Source organism: Petaurus breviceps, unplaced genomic scaffold (assembly GCF_028583685.1).
Source record: "Petaurus breviceps papuanus isolate PSGF00001 unplaced genomic scaffold, PetGlider_PUasm1.0 90574, whole genome shotgun sequence".
Taxonomy (NCBI): Eukaryota; Metazoa; Chordata; class Mammalia; order Diprotodontia; family Petauridae; genus Petaurus; species Petaurus breviceps.
Window position 1 is genome coordinate 6,363,485 of NW_027187277.1, and position 25,052 is coordinate 6,388,536.

At 37.4% G+C, this 25,052-nt stretch overlaps 1 protein-coding gene across 1 annotated transcript in view; it reads left to right on the plus strand.

Moving 5' to 3' along the window:
- The window catches only part of UBASH3A (ubiquitin associated and SH3 domain containing A), a 131,603-nt gene that overhangs the window by 48,848 nt on the left and 57,703 nt on the right, over window positions 1-25,052 (plus strand). Inside the window, exons 5-6 of the mRNA XM_069063412.1 lie at window positions 16,789-16,958; window positions 24,701-24,909. Of these exons, the coding sequence (XP_068919513.1) occupies window positions 16,789-16,958; window positions 24,701-24,909 (379 nt within the window). The remainder of the gene's footprint in view (window positions 1-16,788; window positions 16,959-24,700; window positions 24,910-25,052) is intronic.

The window sequence follows — 25,052 nt, forward strand, 5'->3', positions numbered from 1 at the left end:
CAAAGACAGAGGAACAGAGACACAGACACAGATGGACAGAAACAGAGACACAGAGAGACAGAGACAGAACTGCCCATGTGACTAGAAACTAATCAACATGGTTTCATCTCTTTTGTTAATCATTCCTACATCCAGACATTAAAAAAAAAGCTTCTTATAGACCATTCAGATCTTTTCCTAATTTCACTTGAGTTCTCTCAATATTCCTAACATCCCACTTTCTATTCCCAGTTAAATTAGACCAAGTGAAATTCCTGTCAGCTCTCCTTATTCCCCTGAATATTGGGCCACAGCCATGCAAATAACCTCAAATTCAACCATCTCCACTAAGCCAAAGAGATCAAAGAGAAAAAGGATATGTGTGTGTGAAAAAATACATATTTATAACAGCTTTTTTCATACTAGCCCAAAACTGGAAACAAAAGGGGTGCCCACATAAAAGGCATTAACTAAACAAATTATGGTATGTGATTATAATGGAATATTGTTGTACCATAAGAAAGGTCAAAATGGACAGTTTCAAAGGAAATTGGAAAGGGTTCTATGAACTGATGCAAAGTAAAGAGAATAGGGAGAACAATTTATACAATGAAGACATGATTATAGAGAAAAATAGCTTTGAACAATGTTAGAATTCTGACCAATTCAATGATAAATCACAAGTCCAGATGATCAAGATAAACATAACACCCGCCTTCTGCCAAAGACATGAAAGACTTAAAAGGCAGCATAAGTTCTCTATTTTCAGAGATAACTAATGTGGGAATTTGTTTTGGGTAAAGGTCATACATAATTCTTTTGAAGATTTTCTCTTTTTTTTCTTTTTTGTTGTTTTACAGGGAGGTAAGAGGAAGAACTAATATGTGTTTGTAAAAAAAAAATAGATTACATTTTAAAAGGAAATGAAGACTACAAAAATAAAAGCTACTGATAAAAACAAAATATATTTTAGAACAACCCTCCCCCTCACCACCAAAAAAAGTTCAAATAGTCACAAAAAGGCTTTAGTTGCATTTAGCAATACTGGAAGACAGGTAAGTGGCACAGTGGATAGAAGTGAGTCAGGAAGATTCATCTTCATGAGTTCAAATCTGGCTTCAGACACTTACTTTGCTGTGTGATCCTGAGCAGGTCACTTAATTCTGTTTGCCTCAGTTTTCTTATCTCTAAAATGAACCCTGTAGGAAATAGTAAACCACTCCAGTATCTTTGTCAAGATATCCCCAAATGGGGTCATGGAAGAGTCAGACATGACTGAACAATAGCAACAGTAACAGTAGAAGGGTCAGAACATGGTGGAACTGGCCTGTATTCTTATTAAGCAATGATCCATGCTGCCCTTTACAAACAGTGACCTATGATTTTCATTTATGATTTAATGGCAAAGATCTCTCCTTTCCTTAAGCCTGCTAAACAGGAATCCCAGATCTATGAGCACTTGTAGGCTTAGTTCATACATCACAAGTTACTACAATGGAGAAAAATTTCTAGTTAAGTCCTGAATTACTTGGTGCAACTATCATTGTGAATTCAATTTAATGGGAAATTATGAAGAAAAAGAAAGCATGCTTAAACTATAACTTAGAATGTTAGCATTCTTTAATCTAAGAAGAATAGCAATAATATGTGTAGTCTTAGACTTCACACACCCACACTCCCAATTCTGATGTATGTTCGTTCCCCTTTCACATTCCCATGTGAGACTGTTGATCTTGACTTCATCTAGAATGGATTAGCTACTGGTCTTGGTGGCCATAGATGTTATCATCCTTCTGTGGGTTGTTGTCACCAGATGTTGTTTATCCTTTGTTTTTGAAAAGTATCAATGACATCACAGTGTTGGGGTCAGAGTGCAATATGTTCGTCTGTGGCTGATCAGTCCAATAAAAGTTCAGAAGGCTCCACCAGAGGTTGGGCACATTAGAATATTAGGGACGGAGATATCTCTGAATTTGCATAGTTCACATTTCCTTTCTACTACTGAGATTCTGCTTTACTCATGGAATGAAGACAGCTCCTTCTTTGATGAGGGCATACCATACTAAGTGGTCCTATGCTAGTGTCCTTCATGTCTCACAATCAATATTAAAGTTTGTTGAGAGATCTTGAGAGGGAGCTTATGCTGCTTCTTCTGACCACTGCGACTGCTTGTTTGTGGATGTTCTCCATAAAATAGTCTTTTTAGGTAAGCATGCATTTGTCATTTGGTCTACATGGCCAGTCCATCAGAGTTGCACTCTCTGGGATAGAATTTGACTGCCTGGCAATTCAGCTCAAGAGAGGACTCCTGTGTCCATAACCTTATCTTGCTAAGTGATCTTCAGAACCTTCCTAGGACAATTCAAGTAGAAATGGTTCAATTGTATGGCACAGCACTGATAGACTGTTGGGGTTTCACAGACATACAACAATGAAGTCAACACAAGAGCTCTGTAGATCTTTAGTTTGGTAGGCAATCTAATCCCTCTTCTCTCTCACACTTTCTTTCTGAGTCCCCCAAACTCTGAGCTAGCTCTGGAAATGTGTGCATCAACCTCATCATCTATGTGGACATTTCTAGAAAGCATACTGCCAAAGTATGTGAACTTATTCACAGCATTCAAAATTTCTCCATTTAATTTTGACCAATGGTTTCACCATGGATTGTGTGGTGCTGGCTGGTGAATGACTTCTGTTTTCTTGGTGTTGATGATAAGGTCAAAATTAGCACAAACAGCAGAGGATTGATCCAAACTGTTTCATCTCCACCTAAAAGGCTACACTGAGCACACAATCATCTGCAAACAAAAAGTCGTGAGCAAACTCTCCCTCCATTTTGATCTTGGCTTGTCACCTTTTCAGGTTAAATAGCTTACCATCAGTGTAGGAACTGACTTTGATGTCATTTTCATCCTCACTGAAGGCATCTGACAACATAGTGGAAAACATCATGCTTTTTAGCAAGGGAGCAAGCACAGAGCCCTGTTTTACTCCATTGGTGACTAGGAAAACATGAGAGCAATGTTCTTAATCCAGAACTTGTGTGAGCATGCCATTGTGAAACTGGCATACAGCACTGATGAACTTCTCCAGGCAACCAAATTTCACCATTATCTTCTACAACTTTCTATTCAGAGCAAATGCTTATTACTAGTCTTGTCTCTTTCCTAGGTTTGATAGCAATGTAGTCACTGGTTTGTTTGTTTTTTAATTTAATTTTTTTTTCACCTTTTGGAGGGCAATTGGGGTTAAGTAACTTACTCAAGGTTACATGGCTAGTTTTTTTTGTGTTGGTGTTAAGTGTCTGAGGCCGGAACCAAACTCTGGTCCTCCTGATGCCAGGGCTGGTGCTTTACTCACTGAGCCACCTACCCGTCCCTTAATTTAATTTTTTTTTGATCCTCAACCTTTATTTTTTTCCCAAGAAATTATCTTTTTTTTAAGTTTTCAGCATTGACTTTTACAAGATTTTGATTTCCAAATTTTTTTCTCCCTTCCTCCCTTTCCTCCCCCCTCTCCAAGACAGCAGCAATCCAATATGGATTATACATGTAAAACCATATTAAACATATTTCCATACATCAGTCATGTTGTGAAAGAAGAATTAGAACAAAGGGAAAAACCACAAGAAAGAAAAAAAATTTTAAGTGAAAATAGTATGCTCTGATCTGCATTCAGATTCCATAGCTCTTTCTCTGAATGTGGATAGCACTTTCCATCATGAGCCTTTTTGAATTGTCACTGCCAAGAAGAACCAAGTCTATCATAGTCAATCATTGCACAACGTTCCTTTCACTGTGTACAATGACCTCCTGATTCTGCTCACTTCATTTATCATCAATTCATATTAGTCTTTCCAGGTTTTTCCAAAATCTGCCTGCTCACCATTTTTTTTCTTTTCTTTTTTGTCTTTTTGGAGGGGGGAAGACAGGGTAATTAGGGCTAAGTGACTTTCCCAAGGTCACACAGCTAGTAAGTGTTAAGTGTCTGAGGTCATATTTGAACTCAGGTCCTCCTGACTCCAGGACCAATGCTCTATTCACCGTGCTACCTAGCTGGCCCCTGCTCACCATTTTTTACAACACAACAGTACTTCACCACATTCATATACCACAACCTGCACAGCCATTCCCCAAACAATGGGCATTCCCTCTCCATATAATTCCTTGCCACCACAAAAAAAAAACTGCCATAAATATCCTTCTATGTGTGGATCCTTTACCATTCTTTAAGATTTCTTTGGGATACAGACCTAGCAGTGGCACTGCTGGATCAAAGGACATGCACAGTACAATAGCCTCTTAGACACAGCTCCAAATAGTTCTCTAGAATGGCCAGACCAGCCCATAATTCCAATCTTCCCACCAGCATTCCAATCTTCCCACATCTTCTCCAACATCCATTACTCCCCTTTTCTGTCACATTAGCCAATCTCATAGGTGTGAGGCAGTACCTCAGAGTTGTTTGAACCTACACTTCTCCACTCAATAGTGATTCCTAGCATTGTTTCGTATGTCTATAGATAGCCTTAATTTCTTCATCTAAAAACCATCTGTTTATATCCCCTGACCATCTATCAATTGGGGAATGACTTGTGTTCTTTAAAATTTGACTCAGTTCTCTATACATTTTAGAATTAGATCTTGATCAGAAATATTTGCTATAAAAATTGTTTCCTAGCTTTCTTCTTTTTTTCCAATCTTGAATGCATTGGCTCTGTCTTTGCAAAAACTCCTCAATTTAATATAACCAAAATTATCCATTTTGAACTTCATAATGTTCTCTATCACTTGTTTGGTCATAAATTCTTCCCTTTCCCAGAGATCTGACAGTTAAACTATTGCTTCCTCTCCTAATTTGCTTATAGTATCACCCTTTATGTCTAAATCATGTACCCATTTTGACCTTATCCTGGTATATGGTGTGAGATGTTGGCCCATGCCTAGTTTCTGCCATACTACTTTCCAGTTTTCCTAGCAGTTTTTGTCAAATAGTATTCCAGAAGCTGGAGTCTTTGGGGTAGTCACAGTTTAAAAGAAGAAAAGAAAGAAAGAAAAGCTTAGGGTTGATTTAGAAATCAAAGCTTTTTGCTCTAGTACAATGACTATCAAGGGAAATCTATCCTTTCTCAAGTGTATTGATTTCTAATGCATTATAGTCACCCTACCTTCATGGTTAGTGAGTTAACACTTGGAAAGTCTCCCAAATCCATAGCACTTTAATGGGTTGTATTTCTCACCTCTGGTGATTCAAAAATTGATTATAAATACTTGACATTTTCATGACTGACATTTATAGCATATATATCTGATAATATCTGTAGTGCTATCTAATCTGTAAATTGTTCAGTTGGATATTACTATCATTCTTACTCCTTTATAGTTGGAGTTTGGTTATGCAGCAAAAAGATGACCTCCTTAAGGTCATGGCTAGCCAATTTAAAAGTAAACTGCGAAATGCTAACTCACTCTCAACACTGAATTTACCCTGATTATCAGGTAAATGGTGCCATCAAGATTCACTTTGTTAAAGTAACCTTGTGGCAAACTCCATCTTAGCTTCATGTCAAATATAAAGAAGATTTATAGGAGAGGCAGTATAGTATACTAGCTAGAGAGACAGCCTCAGGTCAGGAACACCTGGGTCTAAGTCCTGCCTCTGACATATTACAATGAAGGGACTGTTCCTGTTCCTGTATTGGTAGGAGTTTCCTCAACCTGGATTTCCAACTGTCAATAAAATTATAAGTACAATCCTTATCCCAATCTCTATCCCTTTATGTTAACAGGAAAGTAGCATGGTATAGTAGAAATACTGAGGAATTCAGATTCTGACAGCCTAGGTTTGAATTCTAGCTCTACCATCTGAGGGACTTGGAGTAATTTACTTAATCTCTCTTGTGTATGGCAATTTATTCATACTTAGTGCCAAAAGCAACCAACATGTAACCAAAACTGCTTTAAAACAGATTCAAACTCATTCTAGATTTATTAGTGTAAAAATACAGAGAATGACCCCTCTCTGTCCAGAGAGGAGCTGTGTTCTCCCATGTCCCTCTCAGGCAAAGGAGCCCCCTCTCAACTCTGAACTCATAAACAGAAACAAGGCAGGTTTTGTCCTATGGGAGCCTAAACTCCAAAGAGTGAGGACACTTTCTGTCTTATTGTTTGTGGCTTTTTATGACTCTCACCTGAGGCCCAGGGAGAATTATATTTACTGTGAGATTGAGCTTATGTCTTTGTTTTTTCCCCCCAAAAGCAAGGAGTAGAAAAGTATATATTTAAGGAAGATCAGTTTGCATATTTGGCAGTTAGACACACATATGAATATGCTTTTCTTTGTTTGTTTGTTTTTTTGTATAATTATACCTGAAGGGCAGAGGGGCAGATTATGAATTTAGTCATAGCACAGGTGAAAGTATGTTGCTGATTCAAGTAGAAACCAATAGGCTTCATGTGGGAAGCATGATTTCTGGCCCAGAGTTCACACGGAAGAATGAAGAGACCAGGGTTATAAAGCAAGAGAATGGGAGCAAAAGTGCGGATTGAGAATAGCAATGATAAAATGGTCTTGGACTTATTCTATTACTGTCTTTTAAGGGATGACACTCCCCAATGGAAGGTCATAGTGGGAAGACTTTCTCTAAGAGAAACTTTAGATTGATGTAGAGAAAGTTTTAAATAACAACCTACATTACACAACAATCATAGTAACAATGATTAGTGAGCATTATTTAATTCTACTGGCTGCAGAGTTCTACCAGTTAAATAAATGTCTCTAAGAAAGATCTCATTTCTAAGAAATATAAGAAACTGATTCAAATGTGAAAGAATGAGCCATTCCATGTGTTTCTGTAAAGATTTTTTTTCCTCAGGTGTCTGGGAATTACCTTCTAACTATCAACTGAATATATTTCCTTCTTTTTATTGTTGGTTAGTCTTTATTCATGTCTGACTCTTTGTGACTCCACGGACCAAGAGGCTTCTTAATTCCTCTTCACTTTCTGCCATCAGAGTGGTATCATCTGCATATCTGAGATTGTTGACATTTCTCTTAACTACAACTTTTGAATCATCTAGCCTGTCATTTTGTATGATGTACTCTACATATAAATGAAATAAAGTGACAATATACAACCTTGTCATACTCCCTTTTTGATTTTAAACTAGTTGTTCCATGTTTGGTTCTAACTGTTGCTTCTTAGTCCACCTACTGGTTCTTCAAGAGACAGGTAAAATGACCTGGTGCTCCCATCACTTTGAGGACTTGCCACATTTTGATATGATCCACAGAATCAAAGGCTCTAGTATAGTCAATGAAGCAGAAGCAGATTTTTTTTTCTAGAATTCTTGCTTTCTCCATAATCCAGTGAATATTGGAAATTTGGTCTTTATTAATTGGCCAATAATAGGTCCCATCCCAAGCCTCACTTGCTCATTGTTTGGTTTTGATGGCACAGAGTGAGTGTAAATAGCAACTGTTTCTACTCTAGCCAGAAACTCTGAGGGTCTTCCCCAACCAGATAGCTTCTTTTATTATGGCAAACAAGGTCATCTTTGGTCTCAATTCTTACCTAGCTTTTCGTTACTGAATGAGCTTTGCCTCAAACAAACTAGGACCTGGGAAAGTCCTTAGTATAAAAAGACCAAGGTTTCACATTGCATCCAGGGCCATTGAAAGTTATCTTGACTCATGTCTTGCCACTGGACTCCTATGACTCTGGGGGACAGAGTGAGACTGATGACTTTGCAGAACCCTGCCTCACTTAAATCAAATTCACTTGCAAGTCAAAACACCATCTTCTTAATGTTATTGGTCTTCTTCCAGAACGAAAGGTGAACAACAATAACAAGATGATCTTATACTCCCATTTCTTTGAGAATTTGTCACATTTTGTTGTGATCTACACAAAGGCTTTACTGTAGCCAGAAACCAGTGTATTATTTTTTCCTGGAATTCCCTTGCTTTCTCCATAATCCAGTATATGTTGGCATTTTGGTCTCTAATTCTTCTGCCTCTTGGAAAACCAACTTGCTCTTCTGGTAATTGTTGGTTCACATATTGCTGAAGCCTAGCTTTCAGAGTCTTAAGCAGAATATTATTGGTATGTGAAATGAGTACAATTGTTATGTAATTTGAACATTCCTTGGCATGGCACTTCTTTAGGACTAGGGCGTAAACTGATTTTTCCAATCCAGTGGCCACTCTATTCTTTAATTTTATCTAATCAAAATTGTCCATGCTATTTTCTGTGATTTTTTTCTTTCCTGTGTTTGGTCATGCATTCTTTACCTATCCATAGATTTGAAAGGTAATTTCTTCCTTGCTCCTTTAATCTGATTGTGATGTTACCTTTTAGATCTTTGTATTTAGAGTTTATCTTTTTATACTATGAGATATTGATCTATGCCTAATTTCTGGCAAACTTCTTTCTAGTTTTTCCAGAAATTTTTTTCAAATATTTAAGCCATTCCTAGCCCCCACTGATGAGGTGCAGGCTCTGAGAATCCCCCTGAGCTCTCCTTGAATCTTTGAGGTATAGGCTCTGGGAACCCACCTTGAACTCTGATTAAAACATCCCATTTGATGAGGCATTTGCATGAGGCCATAAGCCTTACATTGTGGCAGGGCCCAAACCCCACCCTTAATTAAGCCTATCAAAATATCAATCGACTCTTGAACTGGCCTAGCCCACCATTGTCTGTAGTCACCAGATAGCCTCCAGCAACTTCCCACCCTTAATCACTTATTGACCTCATTAACTCCTCCAGAAGACCTTCCCCAAACTCCTCCTCTAGACCACTCCTAGATTCCTCCCACAACTTTCTGTATATAAGACCCCAGCTTGTCTCCTTGTCTGTGAGTCTTTGTCTAATACAAGAAAACTTTTAATAAACTTCGCTTTCCTTTGGCTGAAAGAAGACTTGAGTCGAATTCATTCAGCAGCACCTGGCGTGTGGGTATTTGGGGGTCTCCAGAGCACCCTTAACCTCTTCATTTTTTTTTCTCAGCCAAAGAAAAGTGCTAAGGTGCTAAAGTAATCCTATCAGTTACTTTTTCTTGTCATTGTTGTAGCTAGAATTTTAATACTATACCAAATGGTAATTGTGATATTAAATATCCTTGGTTTACCATTTAGCTTATTGGAAAAGCTTTTAGTTAATCCTCATTACATATTATTTTTGTTCTTATTTTAAATTCTGTAATGGCATCTTAAAATCTCCTTTTTTTTTTTTTTAGCAAAATTGAAACTATTAAGAAATAGTTTTCTTCAAAGCCCTTTCCAGACTCCAGAGGAAAGATAAGGAATAGGTTACAGATAAAAAAGTTTTTTCTTAAAGAATTAGATTGAGTGACACCCTAACATTTAACAAAGAGTAAGTCTTTTCTTATTTACTTCATAGCCTCCCCACCCACCTGGAGCAAACTGACTCCTGGACCCACCCTTTTCCTTTGTGAAAGGATATTGACTTTTATTAAAGGGAAGTAAACCTTTTATTTACTCTAGGAATGAGGGGAGTGGTAGAAGAGGGAATTGGATGATGGCCAACAGGTCTGTAACTTTAACCTCAATTGTATTTCTACATATTGTGATCTTTCTCTTTATCAAGATTGCTATAAAGGTTTCCAATTTGAACATTTTTCTTTCCAAGCTAGAAATACTTGAATGCTAGATTAATGTTAAATTAATTTAAATTAAATTAATATTTTCTTTGATAATAAATATGAATCATTTTAAAGAAAGATTTATTTCTTCTTAGGCTTTATATTATATATTTTTAAAGACATAAATGGGTATTTTATCTTTTTCTGCATCGATCAGTCTAATCATATGGAGGGGGGTCATTAATATAATTGTTTTGATATTTTTCCTAATATTGAAACAACCTTGAATTCCTGGATTTGTATGCGATATGTATCATTTGAATGAGATATGTATTAATAATATTAATGGGAGATCATGGGCGGGGTGCTGAGAAGAAACACAAAAGTGTTCAAAGGATCACAAGTTAGTGAACTTACTATTCACAAACATGAAATCATATGATTCCTCAGCCATTTAATCCCAGGGATGAGCATGAGATGGTAACACAGAAATGTAATGGGATGCACAGCCAGGTTGAGAACACAAAACTCTAGGTTCCTTTCTTTTTATTTGATTCTTGTTGCTGGAAAGATTCACAGGGACTGAGTGGGAGGAGAATCTTGTGGGGGTAAGAAGAGGAGTCATTTGGTGGCCCAGATTGAAACCTTCCTTATCTATTATAAGAGTATTACTATTAGGAAAGTTTGCTAATTTTGTACATGTGGATTAGATGAAATTTACTAAAATGAAGTTTATTGGTTTTGTACACGTGGATTAAATAAAGTTTCCTAAACTGATTATAATCAGAAGAACCTTGCTGTACTTGGTGAAATAATGCTGACTAATACAAAACTGGATAGATAAAAACTTCTGTATACATAGACAGATTAATCAGTGGTTAAACATTGAGTCACTTCTGCTACATAGGGTCATCAATAGGACAATTCTCACAAATATGTGGTCGATTTTTATAAAGTTGCATGAACAATTAAGAATATGTATACTCCTTTCAATTCCAACTCAGTAATTATGAGCAGTCTGTTACATTAAACTTCTATTGAGGACCTAAGTTTCTTTTTTGTGGACCTAAGCTTCTTTATCATTAATATTTTGTTTAGATTTATCCATAATTAATATATTGAAGTCCCCAGAATTATATAGTTTTACTGAAGTTATTTTTTTTCCTCTTCTATTTTCACTTTGCCCTTTGGTTCTAAGAGAGTTGCACAGTTTTCTGTCTTTTATTTTTTAATATGGTATCTAGGTTCTTTTTTCAATTGTGGCTTTCAGTTAAACCACTGATTCCTAAATAATCTCCCTTTGACCTGGATTCCAGGTCTTTTTTTTTGTATGAAATACCTTGCATTTTCTTCTGCTTTTTCAGTATTTAGACTTTGTTTTTAATATTTCTTGTTTTCATGGAATTATTAGCATCTATTTGGTCTATTCTATTTTTCAAGGAGTTTGTTGCTTGGGAAAAGTTGTATACTTATTATACTAACCTGTTAATTTTATTTCCAAGTCTTTCCTTCATAATTCTCACTTTTTTAATACTTTCCCCTAATTTTTCATTTCATTTATAATATCATTTTAATACCTTTTTATATTTACTTCATTTCTTCAAATAATTATGATTGAACTTTGTATACAAGCTGTATTTTCCTTTGGGGTTTTACTTATAGATATTTTAGAATCTTCTTCTGGGTTTGTGTCTTGGGTGTCTCTATCAATATTATAACTTTTAATTGTGGAATTCTGCTTTTGTCTACTCATGCTTCCGAATTTAATTTCAGATTTTACACTTTACTTTGTGCAGTGCTGAAGCGAATGTCTGGTCCTTTTTTGGTCCTGTTTTGTATTCTCTTAGGTCATACTGCTATTGAGTTTTTCATTGATTTCATGAAAAACTTAAGCTGGAGACCTAAAAGCTTTCAGTGTGCCCAAAGCTGTTGGATCCAGAGAGAATTTGTTGCCTTCCTGATCTGAGCTTTGCGAGCTCTTAGCTTAGGTTTAGATCTTGAGCAACATAACAATTGACTTATTCCTGGTTGAAACCCCACAATTATTCTGCTGGACCCAATTACCATAAACTGGCTGAAGACTCTGCAGATTCACAGTGACGAAATCTTAGACTCATTCTTCTTCTGAATTCTTTGTCCTGATTATTCGACTTCAGTTTTCAGAATGATCTGGGAGCTGGATCTGAAATCTCATTCCACTCCCAGAGTCAGAACTGCACAAGATTTTCTGCTTCTTTTCCATTGCATTGTCTCTGGACGATGATCACTCCTTGCTTTACTTGGACTTGTTATAGGATTGCTCTCTTTCTCAGAGCACACCTCCTAAGCATCTTTCAGTTCGATAGATTTCTCCACAATATTCAGTATTTTCCGTAGTTTATTCATTGTCTATGTGTATGGGGAGGGAGAAGAAGGGAACAAAATCTGTGCTTGGATCAAGCTCCAGTCTGCACTTCTAAAGTATAAGGGCAGGCCTTGGCTGATTCTGAGTGTGGTGGCCATGACTAGGACCCTCCTTTTGTAGGAAATGTTTGACCTTGTCTCATGCTGTGATTCAGGTCTAGGTTTGTGGATGCTAAATTGGGCTGGAGCCAGGGTTCTAAGAAACCCTCCCTCTGGGGCCTTTTTCTCTTGCTGCTACAGAGATTCTTGGTCACATTCACACAGGAATCCAACCAAGGGTCCTCTCCTATTTCTGTGGAGCTCAGAACTGTCCTCCTTACTGGGCTCCACAGGACCTTTCTCCCCTTTGCTATGGGTCTCATGTCTTGCCATGAAGCTCTGAGCAACCCTTAAACTGATAGCTGAAGGAGGGGTTCCTCCCTCACGGCTGGCCTCTTCTGGTTATTTTCTAGTTGCCATGAAGTTCCTTTCAGTTATTCTTTCTACCTACCTGGGCTTCTTACTTGAAGGTTTATACAGAATTCTAGCCATACTTCTGTTCATTGCAGGTCTGGAGAGAAGAGTCTCCAGCTGTGTCTCCTTATTCATTTTTCAAATGGTTCATTTTTAATCTTGACTAGGGTGTTTGCAAGTAATCTGGGATCCTCTAAAATGCTACCAACTTTCTGTGATCTTTTTCTCTATTTCTATTCAATTGACTCCAGAGATCTATCCTATCTAAATTTTCTAAAATTCTAGACAGGTTCTTACTTTCTTCGATGATTTTTGTTGTTGATGTTAGATTTATCTACGGTCAATGGGGTAAATTAAGGTTCATCATTATTATCATTTTATTATCTATTTCTTCTTGTAATTCATTTAATTTTTCCTTTAAGTATATATAAGCTATGCCACTAGGAACATACACATTAAGAATTGAAATCAATTTATTGTCTACGTTACCTTTCATCAAAATGTAATTTTTCCCTTTGAATCTTAAAATTAAGTTTATTTTTGTTGTTGCCTGTGTCTTAAATCATAATTACTATTCCTGCTTTTTGTTGTAAAAACAAACAACTTTGTAACCCGTAAGAACTGTGATCAATACAATCAGCCACCATTTCAGAGGATGATTGAATAAACATGCTATCCATTACAGAGAGGAGACGAATTTAATGTGAAGAATAAGACATGTGTAGTGGAATTTGCCTTGCTTGATTATGCATATTTGTTCTAAGAAATTTTTTTTCAGTGAGTGGCAGATGAAAGAGAAAATAGATTTTTGTTAATTTTAAAATATGTAGTGGTTCTACAGAAATAAAATATTTTAGATGAAGTCACTGTAATATTTGTTTTACATTACTGTTTTACTTTGTTACTAGAAATTTCTCACAAAGTAGGAGTGTAAAATGTATGTAATATAAAATAAAATACATCAATAAAACTGAAAGTGACCCAAAAAAGCATGTTGCCCCTCAGTGGTGGCACATGCCACCTCTTATATGTAGGTTGGGATAGTTTTTCTTTAAGGTGACAAAAAGGATATCTTTAGGATATGTCTGGTTTAGTAGACTAGGATTTGAACTACTGGTGTTGCTTTTTTGCTACCTAAGGCATAAAAATCCCAGTCCAAATGCATAGATATAGGGGAACAGTCTGTATGTGAATTAATAAGTAGAAATTATATCCTTTTGAGATTAGCCTAGCCCTCCATTGTCTGTCATCTCCAGGTAGCCTCCAGCTACTTCTCACCCTTAATCTCTCATTACTGGCTTCCTGCTAGAGGTTCTGGGAGGTTGAAAAAAATGTTCAGTTCCACCTTCCGCAATCCATGTAAAAAGGGGACTCTAAACAAACTTTGGAGGTGCAGAACCCACAAAATGACACAGAGAAGCTAACCTCCCACTGAAGACAGCCCAGCAGGCTGGCAGGAATCCAGCCCACTGCTCTGGGAGCTGAGCCCAGCCCCACACAGAGGCTTTAGCCCCAGGGCAGGCCTGACCAGCTGCCAGCCGGAGGGACTCCAGATTAGCAGCAGCTGTGGCTGTTTCCAGATTTATCAACACATAGATTCGAAGGACAAAGTGAGAGGTCAGGGCAGTCTGGACTTTGGGACCCAGAAAGTGGGAGGGCATGGCTTTTGCCCCCCAGAGCGAGAAGCGGCTGAGACACTGGCACAGCCAACCAGCACCACATGGCAGCTTCAGCTCCTGACCTGAAGAGTGTAGGGGGACCAAGCACAAGTCTGAGGGGTAATCGCTCTTGCTTTAACCTTCTTGGATATGGATTGAAGTCTAGGGTGGAGGTCCTGGGGTGTGTGTCCAGCTTGCCAGAGCGTGTGGAGACCTCAGAGAGGGCACCCATCTAATACCTCTGGCAGCTAAGAAAACCCCGGCATTTGGGACGAAAGCTCCCCTGTCTGGTGGCAGAGTCCTACTGTGGCAAAAAGCCCAGGGGTCAAGTGACTGAGGGGCGACATGACCAGGCAAAGGAAACAAAGCAGACAGAAAATTCCAACATTAGCCTCCTACTTTGGGGACAAAAAGGAGCAAAGCATGAAACAGGAGGAAAACAGTGAAGTCAGAACTCCCATACCAAAAGCTTCAAAGAAAAATATGAGCTGATTACAGGCTACAGAGGACCTTAAGAAGCAGATAAGAGGAGTGGAGGAAAAATTGGGAAGAGAAATGAGAACGATGCAAGAAAATTATGAAATGAGAGCCTGACTGAGGAAAATAACACCTTAAAAAACAGACTAACTCAAATGGCAAAAGAGTCTCAAAAAGGCAATGAGGAGAAGAATGCTTTAAAAAGCCAAATTTGCCAGATGGAAAAAGAATCCCAAAAGCTCACTGAGGAGAATCATTCCTTCAGAATTAGACTGGAGCAAATGGAAGCTAATGACTTTATGAGAAATCAAGATGCTGTTAAACAGATCCAAACAAATGAAAGAATAGAAGGCAATGTGAAATGTCTCATTGGAAAAATCACTGACTTGGAAAATAGATCCAGGAGAGAGAATTTTAAAATTATTGGACTACCTGAAAGCCATGATAAAAGAAAGAACCTAGAAATCATCCTCCAAGAAATTCTCAAGAAAAACTGCCCTGATGTTTTAGAACCAGAGGGCAAAATCGAGGTTGAAAGAATCTGCTGATCACCACCTGAAAAAGATCCCAAAAAGCAAACTCCTAGGAATATTATAACCAGGTTCCCAAATTCCCAGATCAAGGAGAGAATATTACAAGCATCCAGGAAGAAACAATTTGAATATTGTGGAAACACAATCAGGATAACCCAGGATCTGGCAGCTCCTACACTGAGGGATCAAAGAGCTTGGAATATGATATTCCAGAGGTCAAAGGAGCTGGGATTAAAACCAAGAGTCACCTACCCAGCAAAACTGAGTATCGTGTTTCAGGGGGAAATATGGTTATTCAGTGGAATAGAGGACTTTCAAGCATTCTTGCTGAAAAAACCAGAGTTGAATAGAAAATTTGACATTCAGATACAAGAAGCAAGAGAAACATGAGAAGGTAAACAGGGAAAAGAAATCATAAGGAACTTATCAAAGTTGAACTATTCACATTCCTACATGGAAAAACAATAATTGTAATTTGCGAAACTTTTCTCAGTAGTTGAAGGGAATAGAAATATATACATATATATGGAATGATGTAAGGGAGGATATATATATATATATATGTCAATATATGAGGGTATATGGGCATATGGATACCTATGAGAATGTGTGTATATATGTTTACAGGTATACATAGATAGAGGGCACAGGACCAATTTAACAGGAAGGTATGATACTTAAAAGGTAAAATTAAGAGGTGAGAGAGGAATATAATGAGAGGAGATGGGGAGAGACAGATTGGGGAAAACTATCTCATACAGAAGAGGCAAGGGAAAATGGTTACAATGGAGGACAAGAATAGAAAGGCAAAAGGGAATGGGTCAACCTTATTCCCATTGAATTTGTCTTGAGGAGGGAATGAAATACACACTAAATAGGGTATCTCACCCTGCAGGAGAGTAGGGGGGGGAAGGGGATAAGAGGGGGGATGATGGAAGGGAGGGCAGGCTGGGGGAGGAGGGAAGTTGGAAGCACCCACTTTTGAAAAGGGATGGGATCGAAGTAGAGAATAGAACAAGTGGGAGGTGGGATAGGAGGGAGGGAAATATAGTTAGTCTTTTACAATATATCTACTATGTTATTGTTTTGCATTAGCCACGCATGTACAACCTATCCTGAACTGCTTATCTTCCCAGTAAGGGTAGGTGACAAGGGAGAAAGGGAATGAATCTGGAATTCAAAGTTTTAAAATCAAATATTCAAATATATATACATATATATGTATATATAAAGAAATTATCTCCTTTTAATTTTTAATAATACATACATTTATTCTCATCATCATTATTATTATTATTCATGAGCATTTCATTGGATTCCAATCCCCAGACTGAATTATTGTACTGGACTGAATTAGGTCTTTCCTAAAATGCCTATAAAATGAAGACCTTTGACTAGATATCTCTAACAACTTTTCTACCCCTGTATTATATTAGTCTATGATTCCATGTGCAGTGCAATGTACATTCCAAGGGACACAAAGAAGTGTAAGACAGAATTTTTGCCTTCAAGAAGCTTACAGTTGAATTGGGTAGAACTGTGAAATAATACAGAAAGTGACACAGCAGTTTAAGAATGAAATAACAGTACAATACTACAATATGAGATATCATGTCATTACTTTTTAAATACAGGAAACCTCTAAAATAACTTTATGATATGTAATTTTTTTTTTATAGATTGCATTGTAAAGCCATGTACCAAACAACTCCATCTTACCCTTGCTCATAAGTTTTATCCTCATCATCAAAAAACTCTGGAACAGTTGGCAAAATCCATCGACCAAGTACAGAGTTGTCAATGGACTGCAACTCTGTATTCTAGGGATATGCGCTTTGTGCATTATCAGGTAAGATATAAACTTCTACGTTAGGCTTCAGTTTCTATGGAAAGGCATTGTCTTTAATTTATTGGGAGGGAGGAAAAAAGAGGGAAGGCTATCACATTGCCTAAGAGAATTCTTATGTCAATATGTGCATGTTTTTCCTGGTGTGGATCCTCATACCATAGCCCCCTGATGGGGGCATGGACCACACACTCACCCTCAATGTGCCATTTCATCGGCAAGTCTCAGTTCCCAGGGAAGGACCACCACCATGGCTCTCAGGATGCTAGGTGAAGTATATTCCTTCTATAAATTATTCTAACATTTGAAAATGCTAGGCGGGATATACTCTCCTGGTTCATTACTATAACACTTATTGTGGAGAAGCCTGATACTCATTATTATTATAACACTTGAACCTCATTATAATAGGTCTTTTATGTTTCCATTTATACAAAATCAGCTACTCCAATGATAATACCATTAGATCTGAAACATAACCTTTTATTTCACAATAAAGCCAAATGGGGCGGCTAGGTGGTGCAGTGAGTAAAGCACCAGCCCCAGAGTCAGGAGGACCCAAGTTCAGTTCCAGCCTCAGACACTTAACACACACACACACACACACACACACACACACAAACTAGCCGTGTAACCTTGGGCAAGTTACTTAACCCCAATTGCCCTCCAAAAGACAAAAACAAACAAACAAAAAACAATAAAGCCAAATTACTAATAATCAGTACAAAGATACTTAATACAAGGAAATGAAAAAATATTTAACCATATTTAATAATAGTTAACATTTAACTATTGTAGTTAACGTTACCTATTAGAGTTAACATTTACATAGCACCTAATATGTGCCACTATGCTTAGTGCTTTTAGAAATATTTCATGCTTTCAAAAATCCTGAGACATAAGTGCTATTAATGTCCCCATTTTACAGATGGGTGCAAGTGAGGAAAGAGAGGCAAAAAGAGGTTAAATGACTTGCCCAAAGTCACACAGCTATTAAGTATCTAAGGCCAGATTTATGAATAGAAACCTGGGTCCTACCCTCCCACAAAGGAATTCACTATCTATGGGGAGAGGGGACATATTTAAAGAAATGTAAACACAAAGTCAAGAAAATCACATGTTCAGGTAACTCACAACTTTACACAGCAAGCAGGCTTTATTCTCATCAGTTCATTTGAGAACGTCTATGCCACACAAAGCTGCTTCTCCAAAAACTGTTGTCTGTCTGGTCTTTAGAACCCAAAACACTTTCATTATGTCATCATGACTGTGCTATGTGGGGAATTTGTACCAGTTGAACTTAATGAATGCAATCTGTGCATGTACCTATCCCTCATTACAGTGTAACCAAGTCCAGTCAGTTCTTTACTGCTCTGGATTCTTCTTCTTCCAGTCATCTGTCAGCTAGCCTATTTAACAGTAAATCTGCTACAAAGTTTGTCTTTGCCATTTCTGATTTTTGTCTTTTTAACCAGAAGAGATAGACAATAGAAAGCAACAGATGTTGTGAAATACTTCCATTTTCTCACACTGTGGATGCCATTAAATGGTAATTCTTCAGTTTTCCAATAAGAATCAGGCTTCTTCTGACCAAACAGGAACTAGCAGCTGATGCCTTTGTGTCATGTGCCATCTATTTCACACAGTTCGACCAGAAACTGGCTTTTTCCTTCCTTTTTCAGTCTTCACTGCCTTGCTTAATTCTCTCCTGCCCATCCTTGATCACTCCAGTCAGGTTCTTCACCATCTTCAAAGGCTCAAATCAGTGCCTTCTGCTACTCAGTAACTCATCTTTCCCTTATGAGGTTAAAAAAAGCACTAACTTCCCTTTTCTGTTAATTTTAAAAGCAGCAATAATCATTTAATCATCTCAGTCTTCAGTTACCAGATCTGACATTTTTGTGAGGTTTAACCTCTTGAGTCTTAAAAATAGTTGCACAAAAATGAACTGCAGGAACACAATGCCATCCATGCAGCTTCACCGATTCCTCAATCTTCAAACCAATCCTCTTAATATTCAGTGTCTCTAAACACTCTATTTCTTTACACTTGCATTTTAGAAGTTTGTAGTCCATAAAAGTTCATTTTCTACCATCTTTCAGCTAGCAAAGTGTTTACATACAAAAGGACACAATCTTGCATTCTTTATAAGGATATAAGAAGTATTTTTAAAGTAACCTTTTTACTTATTCAAAAGTCCATTTCCTGCCTCTTTTGGCAAACAAATTTTTTCTATCTTTTCTGAAAAATATTTCTTCACTCATAGATTTTAGCCATTTTTATTAAACAATTTTTTTCCTGACCCCTTTCAGGCCCTATTCTGTTCATCTTTTAGAAAAACTTGACATTCTTCTCAAGTTGATTTCATTTTTATTTATGGAAAAGTATTTTCTCTTCTCTTTTCAGCAACTGAACTGTTCACATCTTAAAGGAGTAGGACTTACAGTTATATCAAGGAAGTTATCCTTCAAGTTGATTCTTTCAGGTGAAAGATTACATTTTCTTCATCTAAATGCAATGAAAACTCTTTTGTTTCTTGTGCATTAAGGATGTTGGGCCTTATAACGCCAATGCAATATTCACAGCACCCACAGCAGCTGTGAATATGCTGGTGTAGTTCTGAATCACAAAATGTAACAAACTTTCCACATGTAAGACAGAACCAAAACATTTATCCAAACACCAGAAAGCCAAATCCCAACTCCAGAAAGCCAAATCCATCATAGCAACCAAGAAGTTGGTACACATAACCAATGCAGCAAGCACCAACATCTCCAAGCCTACCCTCCATCAGGCCTTCAAAACAAAACAGGCTCCCTTAGGCAAAAATGCCCCTCTCTCACTCATGCTACTTGCTCTGCTTCCACGATGCTTGCTCCCAGCTCTGCTCATGCTCTCCCTCCTCTCCTTCCTGCTCCACCCTTGCAATAAGCTCCTTTCACTGTGGGCTCCGTGTGATTATATTTGGTCTATTAAGGGGCAGGGAAGATCTTCAAATTAACATTACCATTACAAGACTTTATATTATATTCATGTATGTCCTGAGGCAGTTTGACCAAAAAGAGAAAGATTTCTATCCTACCAAAAAAAAAGTCTTTGCAAAATGCAATGTTACACGATAAAAGATCAAATACTTACTGGCATCTTGAGATTTGTAGTTCAGAGGGAAAAACATTCTGCTTAGCTTTGAGAACAATTATGATATTTAAGCCAGAAGGCAGAATTTTGAGTCATGGCACAGAGTTTTTAAAGAGCTATAAAATCTGTGACAGATGGAATGGAATAAGGAGGACCTCAAGAGCTGACCCAGGCAGAATTGGTAGCAGAGAAGCAACAAGCAAAAGGGAAAGAAAAAGGAAACCTCAATTGTGGCAGAGAAAGAAGAGATGGAGGAAGACCATTAACTTATACAGAATTTTGGAGGAGAAGACTTGGGTTGAAGCTACTGATTGTATCTACATCTTCAAGGACTGAGAAAGTTCTAAGAAATGATTTATTCTTACCCCAACTTGCCCTCCCTGCCCTTTAATAGACACTGTGACAAACTTTATATCTTTCTTACTCCTAGAATTTTGGATGATCTGAATTTTTGCCTCAATCATCGAAAGTCCAGAGTTTAGCTAGAGATAAACACTAAATTCAAATTAGGCAAGAGAACCACACCTCTGTCTACATATTAGGAAGTTTCCTAAATGGGGATAATGAACTATTGTGATTATACTCCTAATTTGTGTTTAATATAAATCCACAAAGAGAAGAGCAGATGATTATATCAACCTGATAGTTTTTATATTGCCTCATCTAAAAAATCAAATGAATAAAGCTAATAATTCTAATAGAGTATGGCTGATTAAATCCCCAGAGACAAAGAAGAGAGGGAGACGATAAGTGTTCACATCATACTCTGGCCAACTGCACCTTTAACAATCACCAATGTTATACAGTCTTGTTGTTTATTTTGTTTTGTTTCCATTCTTCAATAAATTTTCCCTGAAGCCTCCGCATGCACAGTACAGAGACTTCCATCCCTTTTTTCCATATGCCAACTGATTTAGAAGGAAAGAATACTACGTAATACAAATGCGGCTAAGTTGTGGAATTCAAAAAGATTCAGCAGGAATGAAACTCACTGAACTGGGTTCTCAATAAATCTATGATATGATGCATCATTTTTCCTCCAGTTTTTCTTAAACAGAACAACATATACCTCTAGAATTACCATTCCTAATGTTGACATTTCTTACTTCAGTCTTGACCCTCTATGTTGATACTAATATTTATCAGGTCTACTCTGTTCCTTTTCTCAGTGTCAGCCTACATCTCCCCCTCAGGGTTCTAGGGTACCCTGAGGGGTTGGAGGTTCTCTAATTCCATTGGCTTGAATCCCCACAACTATGCCTCCCCATTTTGTTGCCCCAATTCCATTTAACTGATTAATATCAATTAACTTCTAAAAAGACATTCACTTCAAAGGTAGGATAAACATACAAACATTTCTCCACAACTCTTCAGGGACACATTCAGCTTAGTTCCTATGTGCCATTGGTCTCACCAAGTTCATGTCCAGATGTGGCCTGATCACTGAATCAGTCCTTGTTTCAGCTACTCTGGTCTGGGTACTGAAGGCCACTCCTCAAAGGTCAATCCTTGCTACTGGGGGTGTCAATGCTGCACTGGCTCAATCTCTTCCTGACCACAGCTGACCTCTAAATCTGATCTTCACCTAAAATGGAAAAAAAAAACCAAATGCAAAGGTCAAGAATCAAGCCCCTTTCATGTGGCCACAGGGCCTCAAAATAAGAGAACACTCTAAGGCCACTTAACAGTATTGTCTCTTACTGGATATCATGAATGTAGGATTCACTATAATCTACCAAGAACTCAGCTGAAGACAGTGAAGCAAAAAAGGACAGAAAGTGACTAAAGCCTTTTGAATGCCACTTCAGCCAAAGAAAAAGCCTCCCGTGGATTGTTATAGAATGTCTGTGCATTCCACAATCTCTCTGATACGCTTCCCTTACATGGCACCACGAATCTCTTTGAAGAAAAGTTCAAAGTTTTCCCACAGGAGGAGGTGTCTTCCCAGACACTCAGCATATGCTACAGACACTCAATACAGATATTATACAGGAGGTCAAATTTCCTGTGGCTATGTGGTTTATTAAACCTGGCAACACCACAAATGAACTGTCTCCAGAAGAATGGAACATAGACATTGGTCTCCAAACCTCCTCCCACTTACCTTCTATAGGGTATCTGGGAAAGATTCTTACACCAGCTACGACCACAAGGTCATGGAAGGAAGGGAAACATAGTTCTGTGTCTGAGTTCCCAGGTTCTTCAACAGGATATGAACTCCCAGACCAACCACTGCAGTTTTCTCTGCCATCAAGCCCTAAATGACTGCTAGGAAGGCTATCTCAGACTATGTCCTCATAATACACAGTGCCAATTCCCAAAATCAGTTGCCACTTGCTTGAATAGCTTGACTTCACCTAATAGCAAGTAAACAAATCCATGCTCCTGCTTATCATGGAAAGAAGGTCTTAAATCTCATAGACAAACAGGAATATCCCACCTAGTGTACTCATGTCCAGATTCATTACTGCTCTTATCTTCTCTCATGACCTCCTCTGTTCGAAAGCCAATATTCGAATCTTACTATATCACCTTCATCCTCATGTGTCACTTTAGTACTGCTTTGAGCAGTCCTGCTTCTGAGGTTTTCCTTTTAAAAGAAAATTATAATTGTCATCAGTACTACATCTTTTTTTATGTTACAAATACCATGGGCCTAGGGTAGGTAATAATTTGGGAAAGGGAAAATGGCACCGGCTTAAACAAGAATTAGGAAATGTCAATGAAATTTGTGTAAACCACATGTACAGCAGAAGTGCCAAATGTGCCACCTGAATCAGATTTAAATAAATTGGGAAATATTTAATGAAATAAATAAAAATGCAATAAAACATAGGTAATGTTAATTTGTGGGGGGATTTTGCAGTCTTCAGGAATCCTTATGTATGGTTTAGTGGCCCTATTTCTATTTCAATTTTACATCATTGACATACATATAGCACAGCATGGTGGAGAGTCAGGAAGACCTAGGTTTAAGTCTACTTCTGGTACTACACTTGCAAATAATTTAACAAATTATAGATGATTTAACCCCTCTGAGCCTCAGCTCCCTAACCTGTGAAATGGAGAGTAATAATACTTTTAGTCTTAGATAATTTGGGGGAGATGGTTGAAATTATACTATCTCAAAAAAGTCACATAGCCAAAGGGCACTGAAAGGTTAAGTGATTTGACTGGCATCATACAGCTAGTTTGTTTCAGAGGTAAACCCATCTTCTTAACTTATGAGTACAGCATCATATCTACCATGCCATACTGCCTTTGCAAGAGGTAATTAGATTATAAATTGTAGAGAAGTGGCCAATCTATATTAGTAGAGGAAGTCTCCTGACTGGGAGTTAATTTCCTTTACCAGCAATATCACAGATCTAAGTATGAGATCACTGTGAGGATAGAAAGAGATCAGATTATGTATAAAGTACCCTGGAAACTTTAAAGTACAATATAAATCTTATTTGTTATTATACTCTGGATTTGTTAATAATCTATTATTCTCCATATCAAGTACTTGTCAATGGTTGAAAGGTATCTGAAAATCTAGCAATATTTCAAGACATTTCATATTAGAGGGAGGTAGCTGTGAAAATATGGTTACTAACATTTATTTTGGAACTCCCATTTGAATTAGGATTCATCAGCTATGGAAAGAACATTTTGTTAGATTTTTCTGATAACCCAACCAAGTTTTTCTTTAAATCGCATCCAGACTTTGGAATGATCTGGGAGGAGTCAAGCTATCTCATAATGTGTAGAAATTCAAAGCAATGAATCATTATTTACTTATGGGGTCAAATTTTTATACTGTATTTAGTAACTAGTCATTAACAAAAGCAAATATCCAATAAACTTCTTAAAAATTGAAATCATACATAAAACTACAAACTTTGTATTCTTTTAAACTAGGTTATGAAGTACATATTAACTTAAACAAAATAATAGCAAATACTTCCTGATTGTTTTCATGGCCCCTTCTGATCTCTTTTTTTCTGTGTATTTTGTTTTGTTTTGCTGCTTTTTTTCCCACACCCAATCATTTATGTAAGCATGCTGCACACAACACTTTTCAGTAGGACCCAAACTAGATTAAAATGTAATTGGAAAATATTCATTAAAATAAATGAAAATACAATAAAACATAGACAATACTCTATTTTAAAACTGTCAAAATGTGACCCACAGAGATCCTTATGTGCAGTTTAGTGGTCCTCACATCTATTTGAATTTAACTTTTCTTTGGTCATTTTATTAGTTGTATCCAACTCTTGATGATCCCTTTTGGTATTAACTTGGCAAAGATATTAGAACAGATTGCCATTTCTTTCTCTAGCTCATTTTACAGATGAGGAAATTGAGGCAAACAGGATTAAGTGACTTGCCTAGGATCACACAGCTGAGCCTGGATTTGAACTCATAAAAATATGTCTTTCTGACTACAGGCAGGGTGCCACCCAGTTGCCTGTATTTTGAATTTGACACTCATGATTTATACTATAGTTTTTTTATTCTGGATATAGACATTTTAAAGCCTTCTTGATTTGTATGTGTTGCAGTTGTTCCCTAATAGAAACTCTCTTGCAAGTCCTTAAAACAATTTTCTACTTTTCTAGACACTGAGAGCACTCTTCCAGTATAAGCCTCAAAACATGGATGAGCTCATGCTCACCATAGGCGACTACATCTTTGTCGATCGAACTCAGCAAGCTGAAGCCAGTGAAGGTTGGGTGATTGGGACCTCCCACCGAACAGGCTGCAGGGGCTTTGTGCCTGAGAATTACACAGAGAGAGCCAATGAGTCTGATACTTGGGTTAAACACAGGTTAGTGTGAACATTGACTTGGAGTGACAAATATAGCTCAAGTTAGAGCACATATGTTTATGTTTATGAGAGGGAGAATGTATTCTTTTTTTTTTTTACTACTTAACTCCCAAAATATATTCCAAAAACTGAGCTAAATATGT